The 14,864-nt window shown below is 42.3% G+C and overlaps 1 protein-coding gene across 3 annotated transcripts in view; it reads right to left on the reverse strand.

Moving 5' to 3' along the window:
* Positions 1-963: 963 nt before the first annotated feature.
* DIP2B (disco interacting protein 2 homolog B) overlaps positions 964-14,864 on the reverse strand; it is a 69,824-nt gene continuing 55,923 nt past the window's right edge. For all 3 annotated transcript variants that reach the window (XM_042796752.1, XM_042796751.1, XM_042796750.1), the window contains 16 exons: positions 14,549-14,750; positions 14,030-14,139; positions 13,812-13,892; positions 13,126-13,249; positions 12,002-12,123; positions 11,287-11,398; positions 10,717-10,826; positions 9,956-10,086; positions 9,201-9,369; positions 8,013-8,183; positions 7,417-7,478; positions 7,233-7,290; positions 6,539-6,613; positions 5,754-5,931; positions 5,438-5,561; positions 964-4,940 (listed from right to left, as the gene is read on the reverse strand). In XM_042796752.1, the coding sequence (XP_042652686.1) occupies positions 4,688-4,940; positions 5,438-5,561; positions 5,754-5,931; positions 6,539-6,613; positions 7,233-7,290; positions 7,417-7,478; positions 8,013-8,183; positions 9,201-9,369; positions 9,956-10,086; positions 10,717-10,826; positions 11,287-11,398; positions 12,002-12,123; positions 13,126-13,249; positions 13,812-13,892; positions 14,030-14,139; positions 14,549-14,750 (2,082 nt within the window). In that variant the 3' untranslated portion in view covers positions 964-4,687. The remainder of the gene's footprint in view (positions 4,941-5,437; positions 5,562-5,753; positions 5,932-6,538; positions 6,614-7,232; positions 7,291-7,416; positions 7,479-8,012; positions 8,184-9,200; positions 9,370-9,955; positions 10,087-10,716; positions 10,827-11,286; positions 11,399-12,001; positions 12,124-13,125; positions 13,250-13,811; positions 13,893-14,029; positions 14,140-14,548; positions 14,751-14,864) is intronic.

Raw genomic sequence — 14,864 nt, forward strand, 5'->3', positions numbered from 1 at the left:
TACTACGCTCATGCTACATAAAGTTACCATACCAAAGAATGTGCCGGGGCCGGAGCTGTGACAACGAGCACAAGAATCTTCAGACATTTGGGAAATTTGATCACTCAATTCTAAATGTGTTTTAAGATGTTAAGATGTTTTCCCAATATTAAGCAATTAATTTCAAAATCCAGGAAGTATTTACTGAAAATGAAATGTTTTCAAAAGAAACCACGGTAAAATCACTACTCATAATTTTTTAGGAAATAATGTATCTAAGTAGTCTTACCCAGAAACATACAACCATTTATAGGTACATGCACAGACAGCAGCTGGTGTTAGATTATAATATTAATCACGTCCTCAGCGGTACTAAACTGTATCTTAGCATTTATGAATATTTTAAATAAATGTTCATAAAACCTCCATGAGTAGTTTTGGACAGCAGAGGTTATCAACTGTTGTATCTCAAATGCCACCACTTTATTTCATCAGCTCATACCAACCCTGATGTTGACGCTTCAGCCCTCCGGAGGACAAAACCCCTCACATCTTGCTGGGAATTGCAAAGGTTAAATCTGTAAATCTCTTGTTGAATTCCAGTTCAAAATAAAACATAGCAATCCTGAATCCTAACCAGAAAATGAATAAAGAATATTTAACACTGCAGTAAAATCTTAAATATAGCTAGGTCATGCTTAAAACTGCATTTAGTTCATCCTCAACAAGCGAGCTCAGTTTAACTCTGATTTCAGCAGCTAAATGGCTGCAGGTACAAGCCCACTCTGTCCAGCCCAGCAGTGCAGGGAGCTCAGCTCTTCACAGCTCCATGTCTCACATTTCTAGACAGAAGTGACTTAAGATATTTGCAAAAATACTTACAAGTTCTCCCTTTCACCAGGACAAATGCTAACCCATGTTTGCTTCCTTAAAAAAAACAAACAAACCTTCAGAGAAACAGCAGATGAAGAACTAAGCAAGCAATCAGGCATCAATATTTATTAACACAAGACAAAGGAAACACAATCAATGCGTTAATGAAACACTGTCCAGCCAGATGTTAAAATTTAAAAATGTATATCTAATCTAATTTTAAATAAATAAAAACTTTATACATAATTACATAATGTTGTAGTCTGAATTTGACAATGGTAAATAGGTTAACAGAAATTAAAGAAAAATTGCATCTAGGGCTAAAATTTATCTCGTTTTTACAACCTTCTTCTTAGGACAGTTAGTATGACACATCTTAATTACATTTATTTAGATTGGAAATGCAGTGCAAATTTTAACAAAACAGGAATTGAAATTACCTGTACCCACATATTTTGCTTAGGGAATATTCATTAACAGTAAGACATACAAAATATTTTCGTTCAAAGTGTTAAGAACTCCTAGTTTTGATGTTTCACTGCAGCTGTTATAGCTTGGAATCTGATGGACAATGGTAGGACATAATTTCCCTTTTGCAGCTGGCTGTGCTGCAGAGTCAAACCGGCACGGAGAGTCTGCCTGTCGGGACTCACCGCTCGAGTCAGCGGTTACGGAAAAGCACCCAACTCTCAACCTGACCATGCAACATCAGCGGCCCTGCCAATTTTCTGAAGTTAAGTATCTCAGTTTGTCCTTGTATGGGAAGGTGCCAAGCAACCGCCGAAAGGCAGAACGGTCACCTCGTTTGACAGCCTTCCCGTGACAACCAAATAATCACCTGTCAGTTTGGAAGAACAAACTGACCCCAACCTCAAAGAGGCTAGCAATGAATAATACTTAGCACTTAGTGCTGTACAGTTAGTTACCTCACAGGGATGTTGTAAGGATTAGATAATCTCCTCATCTACAGAGGAAGAAACTGAAGGAGTGAGATGACCCGTGGAAGGCCTGGTGGCAAGTCATTAGCAGAGCTGGAGTCAGAAATCGGGGTTTCCAGATTCACAGCTCCACACTTCCCCCTCTCCAGTACGTTGCTTTTCACTGTGCCAAACATGGACAAAAGCATCTGATAAAGTCAAAACCAGCCAGCTGCTATATGTCACTTACTGGCGATCAAGAATGGAATGTTATCTCATTCTATGGGCAGGAGTGTAAACTTACAGTTCTCCAACACAGAGAAATGTAAAATGCCAGGATAAAGATTAAGAGTACACAATAAACTTGCAAGATAAAACCCCAAACCGTAAGAAACTATCAATACCTAGCCAAATAAAAACCAAGTTAAAAAAAAAAATCCGTATGCCATTCAAAAAATGCCATTTCAGAAAGTCAGTCTGCCACATACTGGAAATCTTTGATCAAATTAATACATGCATTTTTTATTTTTGAAAAATCGCAAGTAAAAAATAAAAGACAATCCTAGAGTTGCACTTAAAATCCACTTCAATGGACAAAAAGTATTCGCCGAAACTATTTATCTAAAGCTTTAATTTGAGTAAGAAAAAGGTTGAGACCATCAGATTTTTTTCTGAAATGGGCAACAATGAAGTGAAGCTGTACTGCAAGTCACTTTGCTGTGCAAGAAAACATAAAAAAGTGATGCATAACATTTAACAACAAGCATTTGCTGGCTGAAAAGGGAGAGCAACTTTGTGCATTTTACACCCTAAATAAGTTGCAGTACCAACCGTATTAGTCACAGTTACACCTTCCCTCACTCTGTGGCCAATTTATTACAACTAAATATACTGAAGACTTCATGCGCAGGTATTTTAGGACACATGTCTTAAGAAACCAGACAGTATCCCTGCTGCTAACGGAACAACCCTTCACACCCAGGCAGCAGCATCAAAACTGCATCCACGGTGTTCTCCTACTACCGTGTGGAGATACAGAAAAATAAATTGTTCAAAAATGTGCACCTCTAAACTGAAGCTTTTGCAAAGAACTCTTATGTCCAGACTTGTTATAATAACTTCCAATTTTTAAATCGATTCCCTCTCCAAATACTTCTCAAAAATACCTTCTGGAACTTCTTATCTATATTTTAATGCTTCTGTCTTCAGTGAAGAACAGAAGGCATCAGGAGCTTTTCACAGACAAAACTGGGGTTTCCTTACAGATACGACCGAGTTCTGCTCCAGTAACTGCCACAGAACCTTCAGAGTTCATACTACAAACCTGATTAAAACTGCCTAAAAACTGGATGAGGTAATCTGGAACATTTTAACAACATGTTTCTTTACACTGTATACCACATTTGACTCAAAAAACCCCCAAACCTGCTGCAGTATCTGGTATCAGCTCTCATTGCTTCCAAAATTGTATTTTCTTAACACCCGCAGGAATTTAACTGTTCTTAAAACATTATTAAGCCTTAGACAGAAGAAAGGTAATTTTGAGTCAAAGCTTAAACACCGTCTTTCCCTCAGCCTGGTGTGCAGTTGCTTCCCAAGAGCAGCGTCTACCCGCTACTCTAAGGCTTCTGTTTCTTCACATTTACTAATGTGAAAACTGACACAGTATTTTGAAGGCTGGGTTATTAATTTTCACAAAGTTGTTTAACAACGTGTTTACCAGATTTGCTCTGTCTCACTTTTGTGCCTCCAATTTAAAACCCAGAATTATCTAATTCTTTCCAGTGAATGCTTTGAGGAAAACTGGGTTCTTGCCTCCCAGTTTACATTAAAGTCTATTTACAATATTTCTTGCTCTACCAAGAGCGAACTGAATGGAATAGTGACTGAATTGCACAAACAGTAGATTTAACTGTGTGTCAATCTAAACATTTTTTTTTTTTTCCCTTTAAACACAAGGTTCACAGAGGGTGGAGGCAGAGGCTGTCATTCAGGTGCATCATTTCAGTTGAGCATTTTGGACTTGCACTGCGATTTCTGCCAAATTCCACGTTACAGTTTAAATTCAGCCTCTTTTAGAAAGATGTGCCTTAAAATCATAGATTTCTACATGCTATGACACACTTCTGGCCAGCAATAAAAGACTACACACTGAAATAAGAAAACTTGTGAAAGATGCGTGTATCTCACATTAGTTGTCTAGTCAAATGTAATTATGCTAAGGACCACAAAAGTTACTCGTCCTTAAAAATTTCTACCTTCGGCTGTCATCATTATCCAAGTTAATTTTCTATCTAAGTGAATTATGTATAATAATATTTACATATTTAAAATATAGGCAAAATTCTTTTTAAATTCAAGAAATATCTATATGAATAAGTAACTCTTAGATTCCGTAAGTTATTGATTTGGTCATGGCACAATTTTAAATAAGTTGTGTGATCCCATGGAATGAATAGCTACAGTACAGATGCAAAGTATATTATATAGTAGGGAACTGCAGAACTCTGATGACCCTTTTCTTAATAGTTTATTATCTTAACTAAATAAACCCTCCCCTTATAGAATCCTAAAACAGTATTAGATAAAAATACAAATATGTACAACAGATGAAAAAAGTAACACTACTGTAAAGGCCTTAGGAATTTTGTAGCTCACACAACTTGTCAACTTTGCATTTTCTATAAAGCTAATATTTCAGTAAACTGTTACAAATGTTTTCCATTGTCTACCACATTTCCTTTTGTCCGTTGGTAGTTAATGTGATCTTAATACCACAGGATGAGATGAAGGGAATATGGCAGCAATCTCAAACTTTATATCAAGTATTAGTAATTTTCACCAGCTTCATTTCTATAGCCACCCTTTGTCATTTAGCGGTCCCGCAAAGGTTCTGAACATCACTTCCCCCATACACGTTACATGTTGTAGGCTACATATATGGGGTCTAACTGATCAGCTAGAAAACTGTCGCGGAGATGCATTCGTTGTTTCTCTCCTCTGGAATTGATAGGAATAACTCCAGGATCCACTACCACCACCACGCCCACAATTAGATAATGTTCTTCCAGGACCACATTTGTAACTAGAGGAACTAAATCCAGGGCTTCCTGTTCACAGCCACACAGCTCCACAACAACCACAAGCAAGTTGGTCCACGTGAATACAGCGCTAAAAGTTAAAAAGAAAAAACAAACAGAAGACCCAGTTATTTTCACAAACGCAAAGATCCAAAGTTTACAACGCTTTATCCTTAGATGGAGTTTACCACCTGCTTGGTGCTGCATTTCCAAGCGACCTGACTCTAAGACCACCTAGTCCTGACATGTCAAAAATCAGTTCAAAGATATCTCAGTACTGCCTAGTGTGACACATGAACTAAACACTGCTTTCACTGACTCAAATATAAATGGTTCTTTACACCACAAAGCAGGAAATCATTTCTATTCTGAATTAAGGGCTGTGAGAAAATACTGAGTCAGCTCTGTATTATTCTGATCTACAGATGGGAAATGAGGTGCATGACTTGCTGGTGGTAACACAAAGAAGTATCTGAATTTGCCCCTCTTTTTCCCCCCCCCCCCCCCCCCCCCCCCCCCTTCTATTAATCCCTGCATCTTTGCATAAATATTGCTATTTTTCAGCTAGGTTTTTCACAGCTGTCTTACCATTCAGCAATGCTTCGGTGCGTTCGAGATACAGACGTCTCAATATCAATTGGATGGTAACGCAGTCCCCTCAGTTCCAAAGTTTCATCCAGTGCTCCAACCACATACAGTGCATCATGGCGCTCTGGGGAGGAGAGAGGGGAAATGGAGTGTTTGCATGCTATGAAAACAAAAAACGGCAGACAATAAATGGAATTTACATAAAACAAAGTGTCTTTTGTATCCAGACACGTGGATCGGGATTTATATTCACTGCATAGTACGAAAGAAAACTCCTGATCTTTGTTTCAAAGATAAAGACTAATTTCAGCCATACCTCCGCTGGCGGCTGTGAGCTCTGTCCGACGCACAAACCCAAGGTATCCAGTCCGAGCCCAAAGTGTCTGAGCAGCATCGCCAAAGCTCAGACGAGTGTTGAAATGATCAGCCTGGAGGGTTTCGTTGTCATAGATAGTATAGTAGCCACTGGCCGTGTGGGGGCTATTAACCCAGATCTGTACAGGAAGTGGAAAACCAGTCAGATCCACACACTGCAAAACCAGAGCATCTGTTCAGGATTAACATGAAGCAAGGTAATAAACTGGAACAAGAAGGTTCTCTCTACATCTAAGATTTTCCAGTTCCAAATATGTTTTGCATTTAGCTCAAACCTCCAAATATCTTGTAGAATCTTAAAAATGCATCTTGCAGATCTACTCCCCTAATAAGCGTAAACTGAGGATTAACTGAGTAAATAAACTGTGAATTTTTATCACATGTGAAGTCCAGAATTGATAATGATCTATCAACACAGATCAAATATACTGGTGTATTATCAAGATAAGGAAAGTAAAATGCAGATTAGGTTATTTGGAAGCCAGTTATACAAGATTTAGAGTGGAATAAGCCTTCCTTTCTAGTAGGCTTTCTTTTTCTTTAAACTTGACAGTAAATTAACACAGCCAAATTCTGAACGCTACAGTAATAATTCAGCTTAAAAAGACCTGTAAGTATTACCACTCAGAAACTGTCACCCAGCAACTTACATAATCAAACAGAGAGAATATAGCTCAAGAAGCAGACAACAGGAGAAGCTACCCAAATAGCAAAATCTGTGCTTACCTCCCCAAGATGAGAATCTCCAAGAGGCCCTTTTGTCTCGGGATTAACAATGACTACTTTGACTCCAGGTAAAATCTAAAGATCACAAGAAGGAATATGTAATCCGTATATGAATTATCTTCATGCACAGCTAAAATACAAAGGCTGTTCATTTACCTCTGGGAAGGCAAGATTTCACCCACAAAAATTACAAAAGGGTATAAAACATGCCAGGACATGTACACTGAATGAATGCTAACTGTACGAACGTATTTCATGACTCAAGAGTCACATAGGTAAGGCATTCTAGGCCTGTAAATGTTGCTAGACCTTGATTTTGAAGAATTCAATGTTAAAAACTACTGGGAAACATCTTTCTGTTAATCCATCTACAGAAGGAAGAACTACAGTAAATCTCAAACGTGTGCTGATTTCAAGGACACGACAGCAGACACGTTTGATATGGTTCATTTACTGTAAACAAAACCAGTTCTCCCAATTGTTCCAGCAAAGCATGCTCCTGAACCCACAGACATTTTATTATAAATCTAACTAACTTCCCAGAGGAACAGTGTAACCAGCTGTCACCTCTTCTCATGCCACGCCACAAGGCCACCTTTCCTAGCGACACATCTGCGTCAACAAGGGGCGTAAAAAGAAGTGTGTGGTGATCAGACGCGGCGTGCCGCGCCTCCCGGGAATAACGTGAATTTACCTTCCCCGATTCGGAAAGCAGCAGGCTTTGTGGAGCTCCCCTTTCCACGAGGCGTACTCTGAAGGTAAAGAAAACAGTCAGGGAAAAAAAAAAGAGCTGAAATCTACCGAGAGAGGCGACAGCTCAGTACCATTATGACATTTTATATAGAGTTATTAAATAAGTGTAAGTAAACTTACTGTACCTGTCATGTCTCAAGGATTTCAGATCTACATACACCGTGGTGGGATCAGGCCCAGATGTTCCCTGAAGAGTTAACATTTGTTAAAAAAATTCATGTATCTACAGAAGTCAGGGTAGCTTCTGCCTGAGCTCATAAACATTTCCGGGGGTTTCTTACAGGCAGCAAAATTCATAGTCACATTTCCCCACCTTTGCAGTCGCACTAAGAGAAACACTCCAATAAACAGGCCATTTTCTCTCTAAGCTGAGTGTAGCACCAGTGGGACGCATCTTTGGGGAGGGGGGGGCTGCTACGGAGACAGCCCAAGCACTCTCCATTATCAGCCTGGGGGCAACTAGGGTCGTTGTTTACATGGAAATAAACAGTTCTCTAATGTCAGGTTTTGGTTGTTTCGAGCATCTGTGATATAATCTGGCAGCTGAAAACAAGAGAAGCCGCTTAAATCTTGTGCCAGCTGTTCTCTACCAGGCAGATGCTGGGCTATGCCAAGCAGGCAGAAGCGTGTGCAGATTGGGCAGTTTGCTGATTCAGAACACAAGGGAATCTGGAAATCAGATGCCAGTGACAACGCATGCACTAGAAAGCGCCGGCGTTACCTGCAAGCAGATAGCAACGTTGACTCGTGAGCCGAAGGTGGTGCTTACAGCACGAGACGACAGGCCAATGTCTTTGAAGAGTTTGGAGAAGGAATGAGTGAGAGAAACTCGCGGCCGTTCCTCCGCAACTACCACACAAGTCCGGACACAGGACAGATTAATTCCCCGTGCCTGAAAAAAATACCAATGAGTGTGAAGGACTCTATGTGCTAATTACCTCTGCCACGCTGCACCAAGATCTGTCCCCTCACAGGAAGCAACATTTGCTTTGTATTCCTGGAACTTACTTAGGAAATGCAGCACAAACCCTGTTCTTGTGTTCAAGTTATTTCCTCTTTTCAGCTTCTATTTGTAATTAAAATGTGTCTGGCCAGAGCCTAGAAATACTGCTAGAACAAAATATGCATTAACAGTGCTTCTTCCTCTGCTACAGAACATAGCATCACGTGCTTCTGCAGTGCTTCTCAGCCAAGATTACATCTGCTATTCACTATTTATATAGATGGAAGCCAAAGCAAGTGAGAGTAAAGTAATTTACTGGGATCACACCGAGTCTTCAACAAAACTGGGACCAGAATCCGTTATTATTTCTAGACAGGATCACGAATGCACTGAACAGCACTAGCCAGTTGTTCAAATCTGTGCATTATGCTGTTTAACTGGTGACAACCCCCAAAGCAGACACCTTCAGAACAAAACTGACCCTTAATCTCATAGATGGAGTGCACTATTTCAGTAAACCCCATGCAAAAAGCCACCTCAAGCCTTTCATGTAGCTATTTTTTTTTTCCCCTTCCTCTCATCTCCAAGGAGAAAACACCTCTATTTATAAAAATTGCCTAACATGTGTGCTTTACATCATGTGCTGGTCTGAGCCTTCGCTGCAGACTGTTACATAAGCAATTCCCCTGCACAGCACTCTGCTGCCGGCACCCTCTCGTCAGGGTTTGCCCAGCAGCCTCCGACACTCACCAGCAACGTGCTACCTACACCGCAGTACACACATGCTGCTCGATCCTTTCCGTTTCCTGGGGCTGCAAACACTTGGCTGCTTTTGCCTTTTGAGCAAGCTGTGGACTGAAGACTTGTGCAACAGGAAAATTGTTGTATTTAACACTCGTATCATTTTGCTTTACTACCACAGTTTCCTTAATTTAGGTAACGCAGCGTTCAGGAAACATGTCTTACCTTTAACATTTCAACTTGGTTTCCAAGTCCCTTTGTGCACAGTTCCATGACTGAATAGGAACAGAAAGTGTCCCTTATTTTATACTGGCTGACAGTAGATAACCAGAGAAAAAGATTGGATTCCAGCTCCATAGGAGGAATTAAAATTGACTGGTGTCCAGAATACACACTGTGAAGAACATGAAGGAAGAAAACGCTTTTGTATAGCATGTAGTTACCTTTAAATTAATATTTACCGCATTTTCATGTCACATTCCTGCTAGACCAAAAGCAGTCTGTGGGACTCTGCATCTGAGGCAAACCGATAATAGCTCCAATGCCCACCTTCTGCAGCAACATCATTTTAAAAATACAACTTACTGTACAAGAATAACCATTTATACACACACAAATGCGCACACACACTGTCAGAGTGAAGGAAGAGAACTGGCTCAACCACACAGTTTACAGAATGAAAACTCCTTTACTGCAACATATAATCAAGGAAGAAAGGCAAGAGAAACATTCTGGAGCCAATAATATCTGGCAGTACAAATATGCATAACCAAGACAGGATAACATCTTGCTAATCTGCAGGAAAAGGGAACGTATTATTGTCACTTCAAAGACAAATTCTCCCCTTACTGTAAATTAGTCATTTTGGTAATGTCAACACAATCTGTCTGTAGTTCCACCAGCTAAAGACACGGACTGCCATATCTCATTTATAACCAGCCAGATGTTATTAGTTTCCTTTCTCCCCTCAGAAGTCATACCTGCAAAGGCACCAGAGCACAAAACCTAGTCCGCAGTAGGGGTCAAGACAAATTGCAATCTGCCGAGAGGAGTAGAGCTCGCACTGGAGCTTGATTGCCCTGCAAAGGCCACTCACTGCTGCGTGGGACATCTGCAACACAAGAGACAGAGAAGCCGTGCTGAAACTCAAGGACATCAGAATAGGACTTCATCAAGACAGGTAAGAATAAAGGTAAGTTTGCCTCGATAACACTTCTCCATAAACTGTGTTTCTTCTTCCTTTACCTCCCACAGCAGGGGCAGAGCACTGCAGAACCCTCTGAGCTACAGTAACCCAGAAACAGTGATACCAACAGCTATTGCTTAAAAGCTTGAGGTATCTCCGACTCTAGTCTAAGGTTTTCATTTCTTAGTTTCTTATCCTCCTCTCTGTCAGCTGCATTCCTATTCTCGGTGGGGAAAGCAAAAGCTCCCAGCTCTGCCTCTCGCATCGCTCACTGCTCTCCTAACCGGCAGCTCTCCAGTGGGAGGCAGCAGCAGAATTCCTGATGCCCACTGGAGAGACCTGTCTTCCCACACTGCACAACTCCTTCTTCAGCACAAAGTCACGCTGCATTGTCTGCAGCAAATCCACAGCTTGGAAAAAAAAAAAAAAAAAAGCATGGTCTTGATTTAAGCTACAAGAGCCAGCTTCGGCGGAGGCCGAGGGGAGAGGTGGTTCAGAATACGAGCCAAAGACGGGACACCGAAAACCCCACCTTTTAAAAACATTTTACTGTACCTTTACTCCTGTAAGCATGCCTGTTGTGGAAACACTAAAATCTAGATATGCTAACATTTCAGGTGTAGGTGGCTTATAGATCTGAGCCAGCCGCTTCCTGGGCAAGTCATCTGTACAAGAAATGAACAAACGTGGTTAATTTTTGATTACTGAACCAGTATTTGAGAGGAGAACACGACTTTCAAAAAGCCCGAGATGGACCATAAATTCTCTTTCCAAAAGAGACTGACTACTATATGGCAAGACTCTTGCCAAAGTTCCCATGTAGAAAATTATTTATTCTCAGGAAAAGGGAGAAGAGACCAACTCGCTCTTGTCTTAAGGACATTAACAGTTGTCTGCAACATGGCTTTTCAGTAAAATTATTTTCCATGCATAGCTCAACAAATGCCAAAGAGATGTCACTAAACAAGATCAGATCTAGCTTAAATCTGGGGTAGTTTTTCTAAATATTCAAACAAATTATTAAGAGTCATCCAGTTAGCATCTGAAATGGGGGACAGTCCCTTTGGAAGTCAATAGTAACCCCTACACAGAACTTCAAAAGATCTTTCAGCCCATGGACCACACCTGTGTCAATGATGGTTGGCCAGGTTTTCACATCTACAGCAGCAGCTGCCTCTCTGGATTTCAGTAGTCTCATTAAGGTCTGGGTTGTGAGAATACAGGCAGCTTTGCTGACCTAAAAAGATAAATACTTACTAAAAAAAAGACAAAAGCATGTCCCAGCGGCACTGTCATTGCAAGATTTGATGTTCAGAGAGTGTATTTTACCGCCTGCAGCCAGCTTCCCCCAGCAAACTTGCTTTGATTTCTTTGGCTTTTGCAACACACTGCTCTCTACTCTTCCTTCCCTAAAACTCCAAACACAGACTGAAATGCAAATAACCACGTCAGGACCTTTAGAGCAGGTGAGATCATTACACAGCCTGCATTTAGCTTTCTCCCCCATGGTCCTTTTCTGATTAATGGGCTTGGAAAGTAACTAATAGCAGGATTTGCACTTGCCCAGCAGTAAGGAGTGTCAATGTGACATTTTAGGTGGCAACGTCACACGTTAGTATCTCTCAGAAACCACCTGTTTTACCGCGATTCGTCTTGCCACGTAAGGAGAGGCAGTTCTCTCTTGTGTTTTATGAATGAAACACTGTCCTCCAGTTATAAGATGTGCTTCAGTCCCTGCCGTCACGCACGGGAGTTTGGGCAGCTGCGTTAACCACTCGAGTCTGAGAGGATGAAGCAACAGTGCTCCAGCCGTGCTCTCAGCTCCAGCCCCGTTACTCACTTCCACGATCATTCGCACAGTGGGCAGAGTAGCAGTGAGGCTCTGAGCATGAGGTGGTCTCACGGTCACGGGGATGCAGCCAGCGTACAAACAGCCATAGAACGCGGTGATTAGCTCAATGCCTGCAAGGACACGATAGGCTGTAGTGGAGGACGCTGGCAGATGGATGCCCTGGTGACACCATCCTTTCCACCCCCCTGAGTACTTTTTACTCCAAGCATCAGTTATGATTTCTGTTAGAAGGTACACACGCTAGCCACTTCCACAGCACCATGTGCAACACAAGCAATCCAAACACCGAGGGCAGCACAACGAGGAAGCTAAGACAGCTTGGAACAGGGGACTGGGAAAGTAGACAAGACCGACCGCAGAAAACCATATCCATCTCACGGGAAAAGAACGTCCCAAAGTGTCCAACGACTCAAAAGTCAGTCGGGACAAAACGGATTGTCTGGCGGGACAAGAAGAACAGAGACCAGAGAGCACCTCTCACTAGCAGTGAGCATCTTACACGCGCCAAGCGATGAAGCTGCGTGCTACCGGGCACAGCAGGCAAGACGGCGCTTCCCACCGTCCCCAGCCCACTGCTGGGGAAAAGGCACCAGCGGTCTCAGAGGACGTGCCCGTTTTCTGCACAGCTGAAGGCGATGGCACCAGCCTCTACTCGAAGCCACCCTGCCATTTCCCATAGCAAACGACGTGCTTTCCCTGGATGAAAAGCTGCCAGCGGGCAACGCGACTCCAGACAAACCGAGGAGTCACCGGTAACACAATTCTCCAGCACATGGAGTGTGGTCACGAGTTTCTAACAACCTCGCAATGAACATATTGTACCAGAGGACCTGTGATAACCACAGAAGTCTTTGATGACACAGCCAGGAGTGAGATGGTACAAACTGGCTTTTCCAAAACTCTAGAGAAACAAAATGTGAGTCCTGATATTGCAACTGCGAGACATCAAGCCAGCCCTCTCTGGGGTCAAAACTACCTCAGTGAGTTATGCAGTCCCTAAGGTATCACTGTTGCAATGATCTCTTCTGTACTTCCAGATCTCACTGAGATTTCAAAGACAGACCATGCTGCATTTCCACAGTGGGATGCTGTCATTATTAAAACTTGCTTACCAGGAGGATAAAGAAGCACCACATTGTCTCCTGCATTGAGATGTCCTTTGTCACACAGAACTGATGCAATTCTCTCAGCTTTTTTGTGCAACTGAAGGCAGGTGGCTGTGCATACAGTGGTTCCCTTGAAAGGAGAAAGAAATGATCTAAACAGGGCCTGGCACAACACATGTGTCAGTAAAATGGTTGCCGCAAAAAAAAGAAAACACACCACCAAAAACCAAATTTGCTTGCTAACGTCAGTCTATAGCTATTCGTTATCTATGCCAATAGGCTGCTGGCATTCAGTGAGCCATTTATCCACTACGATACCAAAAAGATAAAGATGGAGTTAGATCTGCTCTAGAAAATTCTACCTTCTGGGGAGTCAGTTCAGGTCTTCTTGCACCAGAACCTTTCCAGAATATACTCAACAGGGATACACCATTAAATGACACAGGAACCAGTGGGACCTACAAACACGTTCAGTTTTAACAGGAAGCACTGAACCACGACAGTCATTTAGATGAGGTGACCTATAGGTTCAAAGGTTCAAATTTTAAGTTACAAATCCACAGGCAAAATCTGATACAGAGACTAAGTAGAGGACACTGCAGCAGGCAAAAGGTTTTAAACACAGCCTCAAGCTCACACTGAATAACATGCTGTGGACCTTAAAAAACCCAACAACTCAGCACTGACTGTACCTTGGCATTTAATAAAAGGAAGAGTGGGTGGTCAGGAGTTGCTTGAGCTCTCCACTGTAGTACCTCTGTCAGGAACTGGTGCTGAAACAAAGAGGCAGCAATTAAATACTAGTGCTTCTACTTCAGAGGCAGTACTGAAGTGCTTCACATTGCTGCTTTGCGTTCAGCTGCAGGGTAAATTCTTTCCCACTCTCTAGCTGTAACAAACACCAATTTACCTTTTTAACTAAATCATTGTCTTCTATTTGACCAAGATCTCTTCCAGAGGCTTGAGCAATACGCTTCCCAGCAACCAGGTTCCCCACCATCACAGAGGCAGGGCCAACGCCTGTTGATAAAGAACAGCCACATGAAATGTGGACTTTTAATGCAAATGGGAAAGAGCTGGCCTAGAACTGCAATCTGCAGGAGAGCAAAGGTACAAAGATTCTCTGTAGGATCCCACTGCTCCGGGGCATAAATGCGAGAAGAGAGGTAATGAAACCCCACTGACAGAGTTCAGAAGGCATTGCTAGTCTCCTATTCATCAGCAGAAAGAATCCCAATGAGTTCCAAAGTAGGAATTCCTGACTGACACATGCAAAGCGAGGCCCCAAACACGCCCCAGCCACTGGCCACAGGACAAGCTCTGGTCCCCAGCAAGTAGGACACGCAGGAAGCCGTGGGATGCCTCCGACACCAGGTCTGAGGTTGTGAACTTCGCTTGACTAACATCAAACAAAAGGGGCTCACGTTACCTGGTTGTTTCTGCCTGGGTTTTGGCAAATTCGTCACACACGTGTGCGGGCACATGAGGATGTTGCACGGGTGCAGAGCGCCCTCCAGAAAGTGCTGTTTAGTTTGAGAGATATGGATCCCTCCCAGCGGAGTTTTTGGCAACGTGTTGGCTGGCACAAGAGCGAGGCAATACACACCCACTTGGTGAATGCTGTCGATTGCCTGGAGAAAGGAAAGATGGTCACTTGGATTCTTGGTCCTACTGGAGAGAGTCTGCTGTTACTGACAGCGCTGACACGCTGCAAGAGAAACCCCTGCATTGACAAGGTGCTGGAG

This window comes from Tyto alba, unplaced genomic scaffold (genome assembly GCF_018691265.1).
Source record: "Tyto alba isolate M040663 unplaced genomic scaffold, T.alba_DEE_v4.0 Super-Scaffold_23, whole genome shotgun sequence".
In the NCBI taxonomy this organism is placed as follows: Eukaryota; Metazoa; Chordata; class Aves; order Strigiformes; family Tytonidae; genus Tyto; species Tyto alba.